Source organism: Caloenas nicobarica, chromosome 1 (assembly GCF_036013445.1).
Source record: "Caloenas nicobarica isolate bCalNic1 chromosome 1, bCalNic1.hap1, whole genome shotgun sequence".
NCBI classification, from domain to species: Eukaryota; Metazoa; Chordata; class Aves; order Columbiformes; family Columbidae; genus Caloenas; species Caloenas nicobarica.
Genome location: NC_088245.1, coordinates 15,154,404 through 15,178,466, shown reverse-complemented (window position 1 = coordinate 15,178,466; position 24,063 = coordinate 15,154,404). Strand labels below are relative to the sequence as shown.

At 37.7% G+C, this 24,063-nt stretch overlaps 1 protein-coding gene across 3 annotated transcripts in view; it reads left to right on the top strand.

Moving 5' to 3' along the window:
- ATXN7L1 (ataxin 7 like 1) overlaps positions 1-24,063 on the top strand; it is a 114,770-nt gene that overhangs the window by 34,432 nt on the left and 56,275 nt on the right. For 2 of the 3 annotated variants that reach the window (XM_065639096.1, XM_065639086.1), the window contains exon 3: positions 4,843-4,947. The exons of the other annotated variant lie outside the window; for it this stretch is intronic. In XM_065639096.1, coding sequence (XP_065495168.1) covers positions 4,843-4,947 — 105 coding nt within the window. The remainder of the gene's footprint in view (positions 1-4,842; positions 4,948-24,063) is intronic. 3 annotated transcript variants of the gene reach the window in all.

Below are 24,063 nucleotides of genomic sequence, written 5' to 3'. Positions count from 1 at the left end.
TCTGTGTATATTTAGTGGAGCAACTGATATATAAGAGAATGTTAGAGTGTATATGATTTATAGCAAAAGATCATAATTAAAAATTTAATTTCCCACACTATATTGTGAGGTCTGACTGTTCAACAACCTTAATTCTGCAGTGGAAGAATGTTTTAGATTATTTCTAGCTTTTGTTTTATTATACACTTGGATGTAAATGATCATGCATTATGTAATAGTAGAGAAGAAACTTCATATAAGTCATCTGACTTTGATTGTTACTAAAAATGATTCCTTTGTATGTGTTATTGGAGAAGATAAAACATTGTGTCTGACACCTGCATTTTTGTGTTTGTGCCACAATTTGCAGAAGCAACATTTTCTTTGGTATTTGTGGTTTTAATGCACATTTTACCAAGCTGATGTCTTACAAAACTATGTCTTATGGCTATAGCTTTTTATTTGCAAATGTTAGTAATATAAAAACTATAAGCAGAAGTTATATTTATTTTCCAAGCACCGTAGCAAAATATACATGAAGTAATATTTGGTTTAAGATCTTAGTCTAGGAAAGGCATATTTCCTACAGAATTCACTGTCTCTGATTTCCACCCATCTTGAATATTTTTCACGTGATGTGGGACACTCTCGCATCCTGTTAGTTGAATAGCTCATTTTCAAGCAGGACACTTGCGGGTGTACAGTATCCACAGACGTGGCTGGCCAAAAGATTTGCTTTTGAGGGGGTGACGAGCCAGTGCCGCAAGGAGTGGGGAACATGTAGGTCGCACTTCCACAAAGTGTGTGGATACCGGGAAATAAGTGATCTGTTCTTTCTTGCTATTGAGTCTACTTTGAATCTACCGAAAGCATGTTCCAGTAAAATGAGGTAACCATGATGGGGCCAGAGGCTGTGTCTGCTTGCCAGAGGGGCTGGGCAGCTCTTTCTGTCTCAGACTTGCAGCTGTGTGTGTTTGGGGAACACGGGCAACAAGCAGGTCACGGGCTCTGGTAGAGATCACCGTGCTGCTCTGGGATGAGTAACGCACACCTTGGCCACTTTGTTTCCCTTTTACTGGGGGCCAAGTTTTGGTAGAAAATACAAACTCTCTGCAGTCGCCCTACTGTCCCTCCCTGTTTTTTTGTACTTTGATAATTGTTTCAGTACTGTTTGATAGGCACTCACCTTGTTCAACAATTATCTGCTGTCTTCTTCAGTGGTCTCTTTCCATGAAGAAGTCTTTCCTGAGCTGACTTGGAAGAGAGATGTGATGTTCTCCAAAATTAACCTTTCCTGAAAAGCTTATCACCATTGCTTATGACTAAGCAGGCAGGGATGTGTGATTGTCACCTTTAGAGGATAAATTTTTATTTGGAGAGGCTGCTGTCTTTTTTGCTGCACATACAAGGTCTAGATTGTCAAATTGCTATAATCTGATCTGAGAATGATATCAGCATCCAGAATAACCCTTCAGTCTCAGTCACTTTGGGTAGGACATGGTAGCATTGAACTATTCTTAACAAAAACAACAACATGTGTATAAAAAGATATGTAGTTGTTTATATTTTCTGCTTTCTTTTCAAACTTTCCTTACTTTATTCATTGTAAATTCTCTGATCTGGATTGCATTTATAATATTATTACACCTAGTAAAGTGTGTACCCAGTTGGAATTTCTAGTGAGACAATATTAATGCTTCGTACAGCTTTAATTAAAAAGTAATTTAGGTATACTCTGTGTGTGCTTACAAATCGTGAGTTTAATAATGAAAACTGATTTGTGCCAATCTTGTTAACATTGATGAACTAATAGAGTTAGTCAAACCTGTTTATACTCGATGATCAATTTTCTTCTCTTACAAACTCCTGCATAGGAATCCAGTCTGAAAGACAGTATTTAATCGAAGTTTTTTAGCCATTCCGATTCAATAATAACAATTTATTTCTGTAGTGTGATTCCTGTTTCTGATTCTCAACCTGTGGTTTTGTTTCCTTGAGATTCTTGGGTTAATTTAAGTGGACTTTTGACAGGTAGCTAATAACTTCAATTCATATCAGAATACTCACATGTACAATAGACTCTTGCACCTCCACTGGGCTATTTCTATGCATCTGCAAAATGAAAAAACTTTCAAAGTGCTGCTTCAGGATGTCACTTTCTCTGCCTCTGAGCATCGTTTCGATGCTATGTTTCTCACAGCAGCGTTTTGGTGCATTCTCCTACATGTCTGTGCAGTTTCTTTGCACCTCAACTTCTGCCACCTCAGTATCATAAGAACTTAACTGGTGCTGGTTACCCAGTGGGTGCAGTGCTGTTTGCCAGGGTTGTGCAGTGAGCTCCCGGGTACCGGAACTTTTCCTCCACTGCTCTATCTTCTTGACAGTGCCTGGTGAAAACGTAGATGATATTGTGATCCTGTGAACCAACCTGATTTCTTTTTTCATCTATGTCCTTGGGATAGATTTCTCCAGTATTAATACCTTTGTGTTTTTATAAGTTACTCCTTGCAGCCAAACTTCATAAAATTCAGATTTGGACCCAGCCAGCCTTCATATGCCTCAGAGCTGAGTGTATTTTAAAGGGTAGTATACAGAGCTGTGAAGGTTAAATGGACTTAAGGAATTTAAAATGGAAAAAAGTTGAAACTTTTGTGTTTCTAAAGGGCAAAGTCTGTATGTTTTCTTAACAAGATTGTCACTGGACCATTCAAACGACAGAAAAAAAAATGTTTTAAGTTGTTGAGATGTTTTAGCTATTTTTGAAATATTTCATAAATGTCACTAAATGCACGTTTTTGAGCTGAGACTTTGTGTCAGATTATACCTGGGACAAATCCTCCTTTCTGTGGAGTTTACAATGCTGTTAGTGGAAATCTGTAGGTTCTGTTCAAAAATATCCTCAGTTAAGAATTGCCAACGTAAAGTCATTTTTTTAAGGTCATCGACTTTTCACATTGAAGCAAAATAAACAGGCCAGATATGGTGCCTGCTTAGGGTTTTGTTTGTTTGTTTTACTAGTAGGGAGGATTTGATTTAATCTAACTGTGTGGTTTTGGCTTCATCAGTACTAACACTAACTACACCAAGAAATTCCCAAAGGAGTTCGTACCTCACCACTGCCCTTCTTTTAAATTTCAGTTGAACGTGTTGGTTGCATTAATCTGACTGTAATGCATTTGAAGGCTTGGTTAGTCCAAAACAAGCACTGCGAAGGGGACATGATTTGTTAACCTTTCAGCTGGATTTCATAGCCTGGTACGAGCAGTAACGCAGAGAGAGGCTTGTGGTTTTCAGGGAATAAAGGAACGATTCACATCGTATCAGACTATGAAATACCTGCAGGTCGGTGGTGCTGGTTTGTGCCCGGGGATGTTTGGATCTCCTTGCGATACTGCCTGCATTACTGTGAGAGGGTTGTCCCATTCCTCTCTTGGGTTTTTGGGGACTGAAGACACTTTGCACTTCATCATGCCAAGTACTGACATCGTAAGCAGTGATGTTACTTCTCTACTGGTACAGACCTGGGCAGAATTACTTATAAAAATAACTCAAGGGCCAAAACGTTTGACACAGGGGACCTGCTTGAGTCACCTTTTGAAAGAAATCACTGTTTTTAAAGAAAAATATGACTTATTGGAGAAGTAGGATTCAGTCGCTGATGTTTTGTCAGTCATGGCTGCTGTTGTGCATGTTTGTCTCCTCTGAGGGTCTTCCCATTTTTCCTCTTGCTTAAGAGGCGCCAGGTTGATATTTCAGTCTGAATGAGAAGCCACAGTTGCAAGTTCTGTAATAGACTTTTGGATGCTGCTGAATAACGCTGGAATGCCATTTTACATCTTTGTTTAAAGATGTCACTGCCCTGTTCTGAGAGGTAGTGTGATCTGTGCGGCCGATACTCAGCACAGAGTTACTAATCCAGCAACACTGGGTGCGGTGCCGTGATCACACCAAAGTGCAGAAAAACGATGAGTTTCTGCCCTCCAAGCTGAGCTGCGGTGGATGAGGACGTGTGCTTGTTCTTCAGTTATAGCAATACAGGGTGAAACAAGTTACCTCGCTTGTAATGTTAGAGCTCTGAGGCCTTCAGTAGTAATTTAAGCTCATTTTACTCTGTGTTTGTAATGGCTTAAGAATGCATGTATTGTATTATGTGTTTCAGCTGAGACGAACAAGTGCTTGTCATCATCTGACTGTACCTGTCTTTTGATTTCATGGAATTCCTCATGCCGTCACTGAGAAATACCTCATTAACCATCTTTGTCTCTCCCGAAGATTTTGCTGGGGAAACGAACAGCAAGACATTTGAACTAGGAGGGTCATTTGCACAGAATCAGAAATCTCATGTCATAACATCTGGTTCAAAGCAGGGGTGACATTCCTGACTGTGTTTTAAGCTGTAGGATCCTTGACCGTGGTTACTAGAACTAGCTTTTAAGCAGGAGACTTTCTCCAGCAATCTGTAGTCAAGCTTGGAATGTTGTAACATGGAGCATAACATGTGTTTTCTCAAAGGATCTTTAGGCAGAAATTTTAAAATACATATTCTTTTACCGTTTCAAGAGTTGACCAGTACAGAAATGCTTGTTCCAGTTCTTGGCAGTGAGTGTTAAGACAAAGGTGTTGCTGCCTGTGTTCTGACTCAGACTGAGGGATGACGCTGCAGTATTAGTCCAGGACCTTGAAAGCCAGAAGAGGGGAAAAAAATCTCTGACATTATAAGAAGCTCTTATGGAGCAGTGTATAAATTTGCTTTGTATAAATTAATATAACTGTAGTGGCCCTGCAGTATTTTCAATTTTTTTTCTTAATATATATTTAAAGCATAATTTCTAATTCTTGTATATATTTTTAACTTTCCCACAGATATGCACTTATTTGGCCATTATCCAGCTCATGATGATTTCTATCTTGTAGTGTGCAATATCTGCAATCAGGTAGTCAAGCCACAGGTTTTCCAGTCACACTGCGGTAAGTGAATGTTTTCTTTCCTGAATTACAGTGCCAAACTGGCGTATGGTTCTCTTAAGACTCACTGCATACAATCATGACAGAGGCATTGCAGATATGCTTTTCTGGTTATCTTGTGTTCTTTCCACAGAAAATACCAGGGATGCCTTCAAATAAGTGTATTTCCTGTAGAGGAAGTTAAATTAGTTGTTCTAGAAGCTGGACTTTTCAAGTTAAACTTGTTATACTAAATTAACCTATTGCAACAAATAAATCCTATTAGTTAGGTACTAGCTAAGCTAACACTATTATGACGTAACATTGGATTGTCTTTTATTGAAGCTGCAAAGTGAGGGCTGTGATACTGATCTACGTTAACTAGAAGTTGGATGTTGTAGATTGTTTTCTGATGGGATTTATGCATAGGTGTGTATAGGTTTATTTTTATATTTATCATAGGGTTTAATTTTTTACGTCATTGGCATGTTGAATTGTATTTGTTAAGATTCTTTTGAAAAATGTTCATTTGAGAAACTGCAGAAATGTGCAGATATTTATTTCTCAGTTTGTATGACAGCAGCAAGATGACAATTTTTATGTTGGTTATTTGTAAGCAGAACTACTTTAGTTACAAACTTTTGCTATTAATTAACAAACTGCTTTTAAATATTCTCTGAAAAACTTCATCCCAAGGTCTGGTTTATTTATTAATTATCCAGTGGTTTATTTGTTATTTGTCTAGCGGTTTGTTTTTTTTTTTTTTCCAAGGCTTGCAAAATGTGACTGGAATGGCTAGCTTTGCATGAGGTTTAATCAAATTCAATTTAATCAAATTAATTTGAAGGTGATTGCATCATAACAAAAGGTAGCTAGTATATTGAGGTTGTAATCAATTAAATACATTAAGAACGAAAAAAGACCCATCAAGGTTTTCCTTGCCTACGTACAACAAATAAATGTCACAAATCCTGTGCCCCTTTCAGTTGTCTTGACAGCAAAGCAACTCACTAAGGAGAAAATGTAAGTGGAATGAACAGAAAATATGAAAGTTAATTTACTTTTATAGACATATTGCCAAAATATTACCCTGGGTTTGTGTGGATGGACTGCTAACAACCAGCTAGAAGGAACTGCATTGAGAGGCAGTTGTACGACTCACCATGACCTTTGGCCCACATTGAAATAACTGTGAAAAAATGTTAGTAGTGGAATGTAGCATCTATATCCAATGAATAAGAAAAGATGTCAAATAATAGTATAGTGGGAAAGCGACTTGCTAATGTAATGGTGGGAGGCAGGTGTTAATTTCAGTGTTTTAACAAGCCATCCTGCTATTTCTTCCAAAACTTCTCTCTTGCCCTTAGTCATGTGTGGTTTCTTCCAGCCCAGCTCGTCAGGTACCTCGTGGTTCTTTCGGTGACAGAAAAGCTTCTCTGCTTGCGGTCAGAGTGGTATTATGATGGGCACTACAAGCATTGAACTGGTGCGTTAGTAAAAGATCCACTACAGATCAGAAGAACCTACGGAACACCTTGCTGTAGCTTTCTGTAGTTGTGTGGTCTCCTGGACATGACCTTCTGGTTTGGGGAGCAGTATGAAATCTGCTCCTGTTTTCGTGTAGGAGGCATACAGAATGATGTTTCTTCTAGATGAGAGTAATGTAATCCATGTTCAAAGGAACTTTTTGAGCTCTTTGGAAGTAAAGAATTACTATCAGTGTTAGTGTATTGCCTGTAAACTGCAAAGATCCTGTGAGTCACTGTCCTTTTTCCTTTTTCTCTTTTCTCCATTATGCCATTATTTGTACAATTCCTTTTACTTCATTTTCATTATAGCAATCCTGTTACACTGAACAACTGAGCATTAAATTCTGAGTTGCTTGATTTAGAGCCTAAGGTCAAGAAAGACTTTAGGAAAAAAAAAAAAAGAAAAGACTGTACTAGAATAAATGGAGAATACTCAAAATAATTGACCAAAGATGTTACCTCTTGAAGGTTGTACTTAATCTAGTCAGAGCTGTTTCAGAAAAGTTGTACTAGAATACTGCTGAAAGGCTTGTGGAAGAGCTTTAAATGTGTAGGTAGAATATTTTAAAGAAGAAAGAGAAAAGTTGGTGTACTAAAACTGTATAAAAGAAGTTTTAAAAGAGAGAAGGCTTCTTGGAGGTCTGGGGAATTATTGGAAAATAATTTATTTTTGAAAAATTAATATGTTAAAAGTACTATGTGTTGTATAAGTGACATGCATCTACTAACGTATAGTTGTTTTGATAAGAAATTAGATCTAAAAAAGAGCTACACATAGATCTTATAAAATTGATCTGTAGTTGCATTGTCTGGTGAGAAAAATGATAAAAATCTTGCATTAGAAAATGGATCAACCATGAGCTGCTTGTGGCTTAATCATCTCTCACTAGGTATGTTCTGATATCAATAGTCCATTGAGAAAGGTCTGGAGAAGGCTTCGCTTGAGACATTAGTTCTGGCTGCACTTCTTTAAATCAAGAATATTTAATTTTAATTTTTTTTTTAGAGTTTTATCACCTGTTGGACACAATCAATTTGGTGGGTCAGATCTTGTTTAATGAGTTAGGCCATGCAGCAGTATACCTGTAAATTTGGTGAAGCTGTCAGTAGACTTTGAGGTATTTTAGACTGTCATATTTATCATAAAATGTGTTATTTTATGTCTTGAGTTGCACCTTTCAGGTTGTAACAAAGAAAGCGTTAGAAACCACTACTGGTTTTTTGACTCTTGAAGGCTGCGTCATGGGGAGTCTTTATTGCTACTAACAAGGACTTGTAGAGATCTATTGCAGAATCTTCCACAAAGTGTAGTTTGTTACTACTGCCCCTGGTAAGATCCAGTCCCTATTCTCTCAGTCAGGACTTAGGTCTGTGCCAGAAATGTACTTTATGTTTCTAGGTTCCCTGCATTGTAACTGGAAGGTCTTGGCTTTGGAACAGCAGTGGAATGCTGAGTGTAGCGAACATTTTTATAAAACTTCTCTTGAGCCCTTGCTGGCATTTGCCTGTCTCCAGAGTGTAAGACGACCCACTGTTTCATTTGTCTCTAATTTCAGACATGTGGCAGCCATCCTTGATGGCACTGGGACGTTGTGAAGATTAGAGAGGCAGATGTTGGTATTTAACTTTTAAAGGTTTGACTCCTAGAATATCGAGCAGAAAAAGAGAAGAATCTGGTTGTGGTTCAGGCTTTTTTTAATGGGAGGTGATGCATCATGCAGCCTTAGACCAGTAGAAATCAGGAAGGTAAAAGAAGAGATCTGGCTAATTAGAGGATGAATTTGCTGGACTTGAGGGTCTCTGTAATAAACACAGCATAAAGCTCAGTGTTGCAAAGCAGTAGATGTGTTCTAGCCTCCAAGTCAGAGAAATACTGAATTATGTTTAAAAGCAGTTTCACATCCTTGAATCTGTGGGATAAACATTTATATTCATTTGTAAGGATTAAATCATTCATGTACATATGGTGTAAACCCAACTGAAAGACAAATTTGCTGTTATAGGCTGCTGGATAAACTATATAAATAAAATAATTTATTGTATTTTCAGTATTATTATACACTTAGAAAATAGTATAGCAAAATGTCATCAACAATAGGGTTGAGATAGTGTTTGCTTCTGAACCCAGTTCTTTTGAGTAACTTGTTGAAGTGGTACAATATCTTAGATTTTTTTTCTTTAATGTGTGAGCACGTAGTTGTATTTATTTCTTCATAAAGTAGTTTGAAATTAGGAGTCAGTCTAGTCATACAGCTTGTAGCATTTGTAAACGTGCCTGGCACGTGGGGAATTTTACTTTTGAGACTTTTCAATGCTGACCTCAATGAAGACATAGAGCACTTCTTGGAACACCAGAAATGTAGTGGTTTAGTATTCCTGAAGTACCATAATGTTCTTGCTGTTTCTGTTTTCTAGAAGATATTTAGGGTGGCAGCCTATGCTGAGCTCTGTACATATGACTTCTGTTAACCGCAATTCTGTGACGGTCCGTTACTTGTGAAGATGGGACCCGTACCATTTCCCAGGAGAATTTTCTATTTTCCTTTGGCCTCCAAGAGGGTAAAGCTTCATAGTCTTATACTGCATTGTCCTTTACTAAAGAGCATCAGATACAGTTCTAGTTATTTTTTTTAGATGTGCCATGCAATAATAAACTCGTTAACTTTGGTCTTTCCTTGTCGAAAGGAAAGTCTCTCATGAAAGGTAGCTCCGGCATAGTGAAGAAGAAGCAGTGTGCATATAGAGAGCTTGTGAAAACATCTTGACTTTTTCTATTAATATAAGGAAATGAATTAATGATGGAAAAGTGTTAAAAGTAACATTGGGGGTAAGGGGTGAATTAACCAAGCTAAATAATGCAGATTGGTTAAACAGTAACTGCAGAAAAATCATCAATGAAAGTTTCCAAACGTACTCTGGAACAGTTTCCAAAACTGTGGAGGGCATCTTAATGAAATGAATAGTTAAAATCCCCATTTGATGAAGTTGTAGCTTACAGAGGAGAAAAGTTTTGCTTCTTCGTCAAGGGGAAATGACCATGGAGATCTCTTCTTTTGCCAGTTCCTGTATTGGAGACTTGTTGCTATCTATCCTGGCTGTCTCTATGGTTATTCTAACAGGCTTCTAATGAAGAAATAGAAAGTCTTATTCCTTAAAAAAGAAAAAAAAAAAACCACACACAAACAAACCTACCCTTGATTTTTCATTACTTCTAAGTTATAAATTCTTGGATTCTTGGGTTGACATCCTCATGTCCTTGTGAAAGCTGGAAAAGGATGTTTCCTTTTTATCCTTCTGTTTGGCTGTATAAGCATCATTTAAAAGACAAATAAGCTAGAAAGTAATGGAGCACTGAAGAATATAAATAAATTGTTTTCCCTCTTGTATCGTAATTATTTTCCTAAGAAAAGTTATATATTTTGAATTACTCAGGCTAGCTATTTTAGGTTGTACTTAGTTGTGTATTACAAATTAAAGAACCACGATTAAAGACGAGAAGGCTGAGCTTACAGTATGAATAAGAATTATTTGCTTTCTTAACACGAGCTGGAACATTACTAGCTGGCATCTTTTTTGCATAATGATTTCGATACGGGTATCACTTTCACATTTGCTGGATTATTCTGAGTTTTGATATTATTTTCAATTATTTAATGCCTTGTTTTTATTTAATACAGCTGTTTGGGGTTTTGTAGTTGTTAATATTTTATCCATTGCATTTGACCTTCTACTGAGAGGAGTGCACTTGTGCCCTTCAAGGACAATGGCATTTTGAGTGATTCTCCTTCTGTTACTGCTATTTTTTTTTTCACAGTCTTGTCAAAACTTGTTATGTGATTGAATTGATTGAGTAACTTTCTGGTTGCCACATGGTTATGTTTCACTGCATAAACAATTAAAATAATGAAAATTAGTCTTTTTCCTCCTGCTTTTTGTTAAATACGGAAACATGAGCAAGTAGACTGACAAGAATCCCAGTTTTCCTTTTCTTTTGGTGATGGTTGTGGAGAAGGAATTGAATGTTTTGTGTGTACTATTATTCATACATTTTCACTTGTGCAGTCGCCTAGGATACACTGATTTTGTCTGTAACTTTCATTTCCATTACTTTAAATTGGAAACCCCTAGTAGCTGAAAGCATACAAAAAATTCCCTTTAGCTTTACAGTCTTTCCGTCAGAAACCTTGTTTTTGAGACCAAAGTACAACCAGTGGCACAGGCCTCTGTCTCCTGCCCATGACGAAAATCTGAGCAAGTCCGTGCCATTGCAACTCGGTGCATCACTGCATGGACAGTCCTGGTGCAGTGAGTATTACCCTTGAAGAGGCAAAACTTAAAGAGCATTCCTTTGAATTAATCTGTTTCCCTTCGTTTTCTTGGAGTGCTGTATTTTTAGACTGTCAGAGCAATTCTTGAGGCTACAGAAATGCAAAATCTGTCTTCATTTATTCCTTGAAGAGACCAGTTCTATATCCTAACTGCTGATAGACTCAAGCCAGATTCAGAAGAGCACTTAGATGCATAAAAGATAATCTAATGACATTTTAATACTTGATTCAAACGAAGCAATAAATAAAAATACTTCTTAGCTGCTCATATGCATGCGAGTGTTGATCACCTCAGTATTGGCTGCTGTGCTCATTCAGCACGGCAAACAGGTTGGTTTTTTTTTTTTTCCATGTGTGCCCTGGAGAGAGTTCAATGAAAGATACATTGACAAGGCCATATTCATTCAAGAAAAACAAATTTAAAAAATCCTACCTTCTCTATAAGTGCTTGTCCTGGAAGCAAGAGATTTGCGTTTGGTAGCCTTGCCGCTTGGAGCTATTCTCTTCTCTTCCACCTCCTAGGAGAGGAACATGTCCTAACCACCAGGCATGCTGTAACCCAGGCTAAAACAAGAGTGGCACATGGGTTTTGCATTGGAGATGCATCAGACAAACTAAACCTGAATGTAGAGAGCAACATCGAAATCCAAGGGATAGACAGTGACAGGACTGAAAAATGTACAGCTGATGCTCAGAGCAGCAGCAAATGTAATGTGTCTTTGCCTTGCAGGTTGCTGAGATCTGCTCGAGGGCGGAAGGAGTTTGTTGTGTTTTCTTAGTCTAGTGTCTGAATTAAAAGTGGAGCTGTGTTCAGACCCACTGACCTGCTTGCTTAGAAACAAGTAGCACGATATTTGATGGGTTGGCTTTTAAAAAATTTTCTACTATCATCCCACTGCTTAAACTGCTTTCTTCTTTGTTGTTACTAATTTATCATCAGTGACAGAGCCTAAAATAGAGAAGTTCAGATGTAGAAACAGATACAATATATAGAGAGTTACAAGGTCAATGAGCAGCGTAAGTAGGAAGCCGACAACTTCCCCTAGATAACTTCTGCACTTCAAAAATTCGCCCTAGGTTGATGTGCCCGTAATTGAAAATTTCTTCATTCAAAAGATTCTTTGAATGAGAAAGCAGGAACATTTTGGCAGCGTTGAATCTCAAAAGAATGTGTGTTGGGGAGCAGTGAGTATTCAAGAGAAAACGTTCAGCAGTGAGCAAAATGCTACACATGTATGAGGTTGCTAATAAGGATAGAAACCTTCCCCCTTACCCTCCTTTGCCTCTCTTACCTATTTCTGGACCTGTGTATGCAATTGAAAATCTGCTGATCTTAAATCAATTGACATAGGAAGTAGGTTGAGAGAATAATAATGACACTGGGCTTTTCAGTGCACTGGAAGTGTATTGTTCTAGTTTACACGTAATTCCTGTCATTATAAATTAGCTTATCTCTTTTGCATAGTGTATTCATTTGTAGTATTTGATTAGTGAAAGCTTTTATGTTTTTTTACTTCATATAAATTGTGGTAAACGATGCAGTACATAGTTGAACTGGGTGTTGTTGTCATGGCATTGATGGGGGATACGTATCACTTGTAATTTCTTTCAGTCGAGATTTTAATAGAGAGGTAGTTTTAAATAGTAACCAATAAGGACTTCTTTTAAGGAGTGTCCATTAATAGAACTCAGCTGTTGAAGGTTGACTGTAGCATTAGGCTTAAGTTTAATCTCCTACATACTATAGTTTACAGGGCTGTGTTTAGCGCATCATTCTTCCAGCTGCTTCTCTTGTGGAGGGATGGGAGTAGAGGGGAAAAGTATAGTGAAAATTTTCCATCGTAACCTGTAAAAATCTGACAAAATTTAAAATAAGAGTATTTGGCTCAAAGTTTTCCATAGTGAGTCTTGCTTGGGCTGAATAAGTTGAATGTCTTCCATCTTAGAGAATAAATGTTTTTTAAAATAATTATTGAAAAATATTTTACGGTCCTATTGCTAGATAAAGTCCAAAACAGAAGAGCTTTTTGAATTCATTATTGGAAGTGTTTTGGTGAATAAAAGATAAGAAAAAAAAAATCTTTTTTTAATATCAGATTTTGATGCACTGTAAAGAAAGTAAATGCAAAGTCGAATCTGCATTTGCCAAAGGCCCAAATAAGAAGTAATTGCTTCTTCACTGTTTTCAGAAGTATAGCAGTGTTAAGATCAAGTCTCTCCTCTCTGTTATCTCTTTTTTTTTGTCCTGCCTGTGATCCGACAAGGAAGATGTGGTGGGGTTTTTTGATCGGACAGTGTTTTACTCTCCATGTGTTACAGAAAGTAATTAACATTTGCATAAGTCACTATCGAATATAAGTTTCTACTGAAATGTTTACTATAAGCTGGCTCATAAAGCTGATTTTTTTTCTTTTCCGTTGATGAGTGAGTTTTCTCAAAGGGAACAGCAGCAATTTTGGGGTAGTGTCTTTGACAGCCGAGCATGTCCTGTGCCGTGGGCTGTGGTTGCTGAGTGTGCGGGGCGGCAGGTGAGGCTGGGGGTGCAGCTCGGCCTGTGTGCTCAGGGCTCCTCCGCAGCTGGAGAACGGGCCTGCGGGGCCTGGGTGACCCCACAATGTTGCTCTGGCCCTCCCAGCTGCCAGGGTTAGGCTGCCTGCTTGTGGACAACGGTGAGTGGAAAGGAAACTGGAAGGGCAGTTTGTTACTTTCCACAAGTGCTACTTGTGATCCTCTGAGATACTGCTTTCCAACAGTGTTTCCCTTGCCTTTTCTAACAGCTACAGGCTACTTGGGGTGCAGTGGGGTAGACAAAAGTCCCCTGACGTGCAAGAGGGTGATAGAATAGTCATATGTCCTTTTTCAGAGAGGTGCAATGGAGAACAATTGAAATAAATACCGAGCTGTAGTTCAAGAGCTTTATGATTTTTTTCAAGTTGGAAGCAATTACATTAAATGCCTTTCATGAATAATTTTTTAAAAAATTTTATGTTTAAAAAACCCTCATATTTTACTAGTGGAAAATCTCAAGTGTGGTAAACTAGCTAGTACAAAGCTTGCAAATCTACTTTAGATAATTTTTCCACAGTTTTCAGTAGCAATATTAATCCCAGATTTTTTTTTACCACCTTAATTTTTAAAATATTTCTTATTGTTTATTTTAGTATGAGTTTTGTCTTCTAGTATGCAAGCATGTTTGTCACAGCTCCATGTTTAAAATCTAGTGAGTTCTGATTGTTTCATTGTAATAGTAGTATGCAACCCCTTGGTACCTGACTAGTGCCAAATCTATTCAAAACATTTTATTTGCATGCATAAAATACTGTACTTAAAATTCTCATCATTTAAAGTACAGCTGAAGCTCCGTATGTTTCCCATTTCACAAGCCTGTAGTGATTCATATAATTACCTTAATAGCTTATTGCTATTCTATTTAACTGGTGATATTAATGTAATAATTGTCATATTAAAATAGAAAAATACTGAATTAGGCCTTGTTCTAAAATCTATTTTATTGTTACAGATAAGTTAGTTGCACTGTAGGCTTCTGTTTTCAAAACAAAATTTTTTGCATTCATCTAGATAGATTAATGCAATTATATTCTACGAGACATAATGAAAGAACTGTTTAAAATATGTTAGGCAAATGATGATGGGCAACTTGTTCACCTCTACTACGTGTATATTTTGATTCAGTTTCAAATACCTGATTTAGCTTCCTGCACCAAAACCTACCTAATGTTAAGATGCCTAAACAAAATTTAGGAAACTTGCCTCATTAGCTATTTATATTTCTGAGACTAGTGATGCTGTTAATCAAGAACATTTTATTTGACTAGTTTTCTGGGAAATAACAGATTCTCCCACACTTCTTGATTCTGCAAAATAATCTTTTACCATGCCTAGTATCTGGTCTGCGACTAGTGAAGTATAACTAATACCATACTTACATAAAATATCAAGCATTGCATATGAGAAATGTGTTTAAGGCAGCATTAATGTATCATTATTTGATACGCCTGCTTTCAATTTATCCCTGGTGTCGTATAAAGTATTCTTTTCATGAGCATATCATCAATGTTGTGCTTTACTAATTGTGTAACTAGAGAATTTTTAATTATTTTAAATCTAGTTTTAGGTCTGAGATTGATGATTGAAAAATTGTTTCATTTTTTTAATTCAGTTTGTTAGGAGGAGGATTGGTAGGGAGGAGTCATTTTTGGTGCTGCTTTTTCCTCAAAATATTGAAGCTAGAATACATCCGTCTGAGCTGAAACATGGACCAGTAATTGGCCAACAATTCTGAAAAGGTCTGCATGGATGATAGGTGTTTCAGATTGCTTTATTGTGTGCTTGATGGTGACCAGATTGCATGAACTGCGGAACCGGTGCGTCCCTGTGTGTGCCGTACGTTCTCTCAGGCTTATAGTAGGATTGTGGGTGTCCATATGAGCCTGACGACAACTTTTTCTCATTCTGTGACTCAAGATACATGAAACCTGTATAACATAAGTAAAAATAATGTGTTTGAATGTGGCTAGGACAACAAAGGATTAGTTTGCTGTTTAAATACATTTTTTGTCACTCTGTAATGCCAGCATTTAGTGGGAATGCTGAAATGAGCAGTAAAGCTTTTCAACATTTTTACATAGGCAGGAAAGGCACAGTCAGGACCAGACAGTTAAGGCTTTGGAGGAGGGCACAATTTAGTAGGGTGAGTATAGAAATGGTGCATCAAAAAACTGGACCTTTGAAGTAAGGATCTGGTGTTTGTCATTGTGGTGCTAAACAATTTTGTGGACGCGCTGTTATTTTGAATTAAATGGAAACTTGAGAGCTATGGGGTCCTGTGGAAAGGATTCTCGAAACTTAGCTATACGTTGTGTGAAGAAATACCTCCTTTTTTGGTTTGTTTTTAAACCAGCAACAAACAGTCATTTCCTGTCCACCTTCATAATTGATGTGCATCATAACCTTCCTCTGTTGTCACTCGTCCAGTTTGACAAGTCCAAATCTGTCTAATTGTCACCCTTGTAGAGATTCTCCATGCCTTTGCTATGTGGTTTTCTGTGTGTTTTTGTTTGTTGGTTTGGGGGTTTTTTGTTTGTGGGGGTTTTTTGTGGTTTGTTTGTTTGTGTGGGTTTTGGGGGGGGGGGAGGTTGTTTGTTGTTTTTTGGGGTTTTTTTTAATCTTGTCCAAGTCTTCTAAACCATGTTTGAAAGGAGGGAAGCAATGGTATGATAAACTGTATTCCTTGCCTAACATTTGGGTTGACTTTTTGACCACTACAGATCATTGAGATGATAATTTCATAGAACTGTTACAAGACCAGTGTCTCATTACTGTGTAATAATAATTCAGAGGCCATCATTTTGTAGATAAAGTTAAGATTGGTTTCTTCTTCCATGTCTGTCACTTTACATTTCTCTACATGGAATTTCATTTACTCTTTTATTATATCATTCAGTAATGTTAGGTCTTTCTGCAGTCTGCTGATTCTAATCCTTAGTACGCTAAGTAATTATATACCAAAGGTCTTGTTCTCTCACTAACCACTTTCTTTTTTGGATCATTTCTGATTATGTTGAAAAGTTGAGGCCCCAATGCAGCCCCTTGCTGCATGCCAGTGCTGAAATTCCTTTTGTGAGGACCATTTTTACCCTCTTTTCCTTGCCCTGTAAGTAGTTTCTTAGCCTTCAGGTGAGGGGTTGGAACGCTCCTTCCTGTCTCACAGCAGCTCCAGTGTTTGTTGGGTCAGTGATAACTACTATGTGTCCTGAATAAAAAATAATCTGAAGGACAGGCAGGATGCTCAGACAGCAGTTACCAGCAGCAGGTTGGTTGGCAAAGCCTGGGCGTTCCTTTATGACTGACTTGTCCACTCAGGTCAAAGCAATGCTGCAGTGAGCAACATGCTTAGCAGGGTTTGGGGGCTTTTTAAGGGAACTGGAAAGAGAAGCAGGTCAGGCTATTTTCATATCCAGTCCATGTGATGTTCACAGCTTTCACTGTAATTTATTTTTATAAACTAGAGAAACAAAATCACAAATACTGGACTACCATGTCTCACAGACATCAGTAGTTTTGAGATCACTGCAATACCTATTTAGTCACTCCCCAATTTTGGACATCTTGGAAACAGTCAGTCAAAAAGCTTTTATCTTGCAGTTACCGTGGGTCAAGCGAAGGTGCTGCGTGTCCACACTCCGAGGCCGTTCCTCCTTGACACTCTGTGCCAGTGTATCCATGTGCTTTGCTGCCTTCCCATCACGATTCTCTCTGAGCACTTGCAGCAAACCGTTGCAGAGAGTCATAAGGGGAAAAAGCTGAATTGTTGCTTCTGCCCTGATTTGAGGATGCCCGGTCATCTTGAGCCTGTGAGTGACCTGTTCGCTCTCTGTGTGATGAAAAGTCAAAACATAAAGGCAGATTTTGGAAATGCAGGCACAAAAAGGTGAAGTACCTTCCTCCCTTGCGTTTCTGAGATCAGTGTCAGTGAAACCTGGCAAAGTTGGCTTCAGTCTCTGCTTTGCTTTCGTCCGCAGACAGGATTCAAGTTACTCTGTAGTCCCTGTGCTAGGACAGTTTTATTTCTAGTTGCTCATCATGTGATGCAGTTATATATGAAGGAATTACAAATTTCTTGCCAGCATTTGCACCAGAAACTGTTTAAGCAGACAACTTGGGTTTGGTTTTGGTTTTTTTTTAACTCACAGGCTTGAGGATTCTAGCTAGATAGTATCATTGAGATGAAACAAAGTTCAAATAAATGATACATAGACCTTCAAGTATCATAGTTTCAAAAGAGAGCTATAGAAACAAATGTATTCCACTGAACACTTAAAAATTGGGCTAGCTTGATGCAAGACTTTTTTTAACCATTCGTTATTCATTGAGTTTTTGCTCCACAGTTCTATTTTATAAAACTAAAATATTTTCAGTTTTTAAACTATCTTACTTTAATGTCAGTTTAGTAGAATTGCATTGTGTCTTGGTTTGGTTTTTTTTTTTAAAGTTTGATGTTTAAAAAAGTCAATCTACATTATTTTATTTTTTCAAAGCATACATACAACACAAAAAGAAAACACAATGTAATTATTTTCTTCAATGCTTAAGTAAAGTTAGAATACCTATTGGAAAGTTCTGATTAATGGCAAGAGAATATACGTACACCAGCTGACTCTCCATGGTCAGAGTTGCATAATATTAACTGTTAAGCAAGTAAAACAGGTGATGCTTTTGCGTATTTATGATCTAACAAAACTGTCATCTCTGCTGCTGCATCGTGTCACACCTTTATTTGCAGCCTGCTCTTCCTCGGCTTTGGAAAATACAAAGGTTCTCCACTCAGATCTACCCAAACAGGAGCTTGAGGGGTCTGCTATTACTTTCATTTTATGAGAAAATCATCTCAAAAAATAATTACAGCCTTCTTAGTTTCAATTAGTATAATTATCTGAAACTTGTGTGTGTGTCTGTGTGAGAGGCAGCCAACTGGAGATCTGACTTGGGGGGTTCATGGCTGTGAAGGAAGTGAATGCAGAAAGCATGGTCTGACTCAGCTTTGTAAAGTGGACCTTTGGAGTTACATTGGATGCCGAGGTAGCATTTTCTTTATGGTGGTCTTGTAATTTTCGTGCAAGTTTTAGAGCTGTCATTTTGTGTGCTTATGTGGCTGTATAGCATATGCTTAAAAAACTTAGATTAATGTTAATTTGTAAGGTATAAGTTACAACTATTTAATCACAAGTTTTCTGGGCAATCCAGATAGCAAAGATCTGAAAGTGCTCATTCAAATGCATCTTCTGTCTCCTCTAAAACTGGATATAATATCAGTATGGTGTCTTTTTTGATACACACGTGTCTGTGAAGCTGATAGAATTGATGTTTGTTTTGCTGCCAATAGAAAACGTATTAAGTAAGTGCAGCGGGTTGTGACACAGGAAGAGGTCAGACTCTTGCTTCATTCAAAGAGGAAGCTGCTCCTCCTTGGCGTTTGTGTTGCAAATCGTGCTGGGCTTTTAAAGGCTCTATTTCACCCTGCCTAGCCCTCTTTTTTTTTTCTTTTTTCTTCCCCCCTCTAAACTATGATTCTTTTTCTTAGTGCAGTTCACATAGAAGTTTACACTGGATAAGACATCACCAGAGTTGACCTATGCAAGTTTTACTGGTTAAGCTTTGCTGTTCTCATTTTTCTGATGTGCTTCACTTTTAAGCTCAGCTTCAGCCGAATCACACGGATCAGTCCCAATTGTCTTTTAAAATGTTTGCGGGAGGTCGGTTTCTTCTCAAGTAATTCAACCCTCCAAGTTGAAGGAGGACCACGGGGATAGCAGACACATGTTACGTTATGCAGGTACAGCTGGCTCCTTTGAGATCCTCTTGGTTAGCAAGATGTGTACTGGTCTTGTTTTGGGATAAATGGTTTTGGGGCTCTGAGTCTGCAAGGTTTCTGCCAAGAACTTCCATGGAAATTCTCTACGATTTGGTCCAGTTGAGTGGCCGCAGTGCTGAGCCTGTGCCATTCCTTGCATGCTCAGAAGATAAACTGTGGTGAACGTCATGTTGGCCAATGCTACTTTTTACACTCTTAGAGACTGCAGTGGATATATTAAGTGTCTGATTGCGATAACCTAAAGATACTTCTGGAAATCTTGAAACATTGTTTATTTTTGTTGTTTAAAAAATTAAGTATACCTATTTGCAAAATAGGTATAAACTGTTTTTTTTACAAAGAATAAGAAGTTTAATTAGAGCATCTAGAAATATGCATAAGAGGTATTGTTGGGCGAAGCTGTAGTAATTAATAACTTGTTTAAAATGAAGAATGACAGCTATGTTGAGGTATTGTATAGGAAGCTGTGCTGTGGCTTAACTACCTTTTGTCTGTTCATTTCTCTGTAAAATGGAAGCATGTTGACATTATGAGGATTGATATAATTACAAAAGGTAAGATTCTATCATGTGGGCTTTGCACATTATCATGTGGTACAGACATGGAGACCTTGGCTTACCTGGCATTAGGTGAAGACAGTATAGACAGTCATTCAGTATTAGCTTTACGTAAGTGAAAGCAAAGGGAATCTTCATATAATTACACTGACATTTAGCACTTTATTTCAATTATTAATAAAAAATACTACAGGAGGAAAGGCTGAGCAGTTATTTGGTTTGTTGCCTTATATTTTCATTACAATGTTAGAGTATCTGCTTTACCTTCCCTGCGAGCGTCCCTTGGTATGCCGTGCCTCTCCCACGCTGTGGGACTCGGCTGTGGCCAAGCAGCACCTCTCCCCATTAGTCATCATTGCCTTCCCTAGTGCTGCGTGCACAAGAGGAATTCTCTAACGCAGTTTCTCACAGTTCATTTTTTAAAGATTATTTCATAATACATCATTGCGCTAGCACCTTCTTGTAAGCATGGACTGCTCCAAAAGCCCAAGCAGTTTTATGTGGAATAAAAAGATACAATACAAATAAATCACTACTTATTTGTTTTAATCTTGTTTCAAAATTGTTTGACTTTTGCCATTCAGACACAGCTTCCATTCATGTGTTTGGGAAGCTTTTGAAAGCATATGAATGGTAATTTTCCCAGTTTTTCTGGAACTTAACGTAGTTGACTTCCAGCAATGTCTGCAGCTGGCTGCCTAATAAAAATAACTTGCATTCCTAGAAACATTAGATTGTACTGATGGCAAAAATGACTAAGTAATTTTAAAATGTAACCCATACTGTTACATTAAAATATATTTTGCCTTAGTTGATACTAATCTAAAGTAGAAGATTAACTGCAGTGATGTTTAGTAGTGTTACTATTAATGTGGATTAGCCATTTACAAAAAAGTTCTCGTATTGTAGCAGTTTACTTCTTTAACTTTGATTGCAATACGCTTGTTCTTACACTATCAAAAGGCTTCCTGATGCCTGCTGCTTTAGTGCTCTCTCTTTCCTTAACGTATGGAATATTCATATAGTGTTGCAAGAAATGCAATAACTACTTCGTGGTGCAAATGAACATTTACATCTTCATGCCTAACAGTGTTACACTGTCTTTCATACTGTTTTTTCTTTTGATGGACAACCTATGTTTTATTTATTCTATGCTGACTTATTGGTTTTAGTATTGTAAAACTTTGTTTTAATGTAGAACTTAATTTTAATGTAGTGAGGTTTTTTTAATTCTCAATTTAACTTAAAGAATTGGGTTTAATTAACTAGAGAGAAAACAAACAGTGCAACTATTGTATTTCCAGTTCATCTTATATTTGAAAACTTTGGGGCAAATTAAAAATGCAAAATGTTTTTCTTTTAAAGTTTAGGTTCTAGAGTATTTTCAGTGGCAGGATTAGATTTCTCTTTTTTTTTTGTAATGGAGTGTATTAGTCTCACAAGGAAGGTACTAACACTATGATGGTGTTGAGCCCTAAGTCTAGCAAGGTGCACTGAGAAGAGAAGCATTATAACAAATTCCCTGTGCCTCTGTATTACTTCTCTAATACTCTTAGATATGTAAAAGTCATAAAAGTAGGTCTGCAGTGTCAAGTAGGCTCAGCAGCTCTAAGTTATTCTGGTGGTTTGTTCTTGGAAAAGAAGCACACTGTTTCTTGGTGATACACAGAGATAATGAATGCAGACGTTTTTCCCGTTTGTTTCCAGTTCATTACAGACTCACAATCGTGTTTCCCAAAACATTACTGTATGAAGAGTTAGTTACTCATTCTAACCACATGTGTTACGTCCTCTCTGCAGTATGAAGGCCATAACTGAAGGCAGCAGGGCTAGCTGAGACCAGCCAGTGTGGTACAACTATCAGGCAATTGATGCCAGACTGTTAACACTGCCATCGTTTCCCAAAATAACATTGTTATAAACAGCACAGTGGTCAGTGATGTTTTGCAGGAATAAACTGTTCGTAGGTTGGAAGCAGCAAATACAGGTTGGAGGCTCAGCGGTGAGAGCAGCCCTGGGTCCCGAGGTGCAGCAGAGCTCTGCAGCGGGCACTGACTGCCGAGTGACAGCTGCAGGCCTTGGAAAATACGCAAAACCCTGTTTCAACAGCAGCAAAACCTTCAGCAGCTTTGAAACATCATCGTCTCTCCAGTATGTTTTCTCTGTTGGTGACATCGGTGCCCTTTTTACAGCTCTGTTGGCTGTCACTGTGCCAGGTTATCATAGAACCATAGAGTCATTTCAGTTGGAAGAGACCCTCAGGATCATGGAGTCCAACCATAACCTAATCTAACTCTAGCACTAAACTATGTCCCTAAGAACCTCGTCTAGATGCCTTTTAAACACCTCCAGGGATGGGGACTCCACCACCTCCCTGGGCAGCCTGTTCCAATGCCTGACAACCCTTTCCGTGAATAATTTTTTCTTAATATCCAATCTAAACCTCCCCTGGTGCAATTTAGGGCTAAGCTCACCTGTCAGGGCAGCAGGTGAATTCCAGAGATGGTGCAAGGGAAAAGCAGGGAGAATGCATGGCTGGAGTAGCACTTACAGAGGGAACAGCAGCAGCAATTAATTATTAAATCAGCTCTGCTTGTCTTATCTAAACGACAATCTTAAAAGCATATATTTTGAAAAGGACACCTGACCTTGAAGATGAAAGATTTGCTGTTTGAATTAGTCTTAAAGTGGTGTTTTTCTGGGCTATGCCTGTTTGAGTATTTTTTTGGTAATTGGTATCTACAGGGTGTTGGATCTAAGAATTGGTGGCAGCATGCTATTTTTTTCCCCAGAAATGGCATGCTCATATCTAACAGGAATTCATATCCCTAAAGGGGGATGTGGTAGGGAGTAAGTTTTAATGTGCGGAGTAAGCCTGTTAGTATTATCAAAAGACACAGTAAGTCTAGAAGGACAGCTCTAAAATTCCACATATTCTGACTGAATAAGATTGAAGTAAAAGTTGTAAATTATAGAAAATTATAATTAAATGAGGGGAAAATGGTGAGCACTGCTAGACTGCATATCCAGAATACTGCCTTCTGCAGCACTGAATTCAGGAAGGGAGAGATAACAGATTGAATACAAGTTTCTACAAAAACTTTGTGACTTTAACTTAGGGATTGCTTTTATTGTAAATTATCTGAGCAAATGTATTTAATGAAACTACATGAATGTTACAGTTTTTCAAAGGCTGGAGATCAGAACAAAAGCAGTGAGGAAACTCTTAGGTCTAAAACTTCTAAAAATATTTTTGAATCTTAAAAGTAGAATTTTATAATATCCATTATTTGAAAAAAAATTCTGGAAGTCTCAGGTGGTACATGCAGTCGCAGAGCAAATAATGGAAAAAAAAGCTGTGATGTGTGTGTGATTCAGGAATTAAAAATGTAGTCGTAAAACCTATATTTCTTCCATGCATGTAAGTGATTTATAAACGTGTTTTCTGAGTGTACTTTCGTATGTTGAGATAAATCCATTCTGGACTATTTTTTGTAGGCCAATGTTGAGGTCCATGTCAGCCAGCAATGAAATACTGGTTTGACGGTTTCAATCAACTTCTGTGCAACTTGCAGTGCATTTCTGCAGTACTGTCAAAACATGCATACCCACAGGACGTGAAAATTATGTGGATTTAATTTCAATCTACATCACTGATTCTAATGTGAGACTAAGAAACTAATTGAAATGAAACCTTTATTATTAGTTGAATTAAGTCAGTAAGAGATACCAACTAGTACCTGGGATTGTGGAATCTCATGGCTAAGAAATGTAATGTTGGGGTGCTTGTAAAGATGTATGTGGCGCTGCACATATCAAGCAATGAATTTGTTTGCTCCAGGTCGTTATAGGACATGTTTGATGCCTTTTACATGTAACACCTTAAGGAAGCAATATGTGTATGAGGACAAAAGTAGTAAACTTAGGAAACTACTGCAACATACAGCAGCATTTCTCCTATAAGAAATACTATTTTTGCATATTTTACTTGTGCATTCGTTAACTCTGTGTATCATTTAATATGTAAATATTCTTTAAAAATATTCAAAAGCTTTCAGAGCTCTAAAGCGGTGAAAAAAGTTGTATGAGAGAAGTACTGAAGGATCTATTGTCTCCATGAGCTTGCTTGAAGAATTGCAGGTTTAAGTGTTGGAGGAGGAATGTTTGGTTGGGTTTGGGTTGGTTTTAATTGGTTATCCTAGAAGCAGGTAAGCACGATGCTGCACCTGTAGTGATACTGCTTAACTCCATGGTGAGGTGCTCAAGTGTTTGATGTCATTATTTATAAGCAGTTGAGAACAAGGACTGTTTTTTTCATATGACTGTATGATATT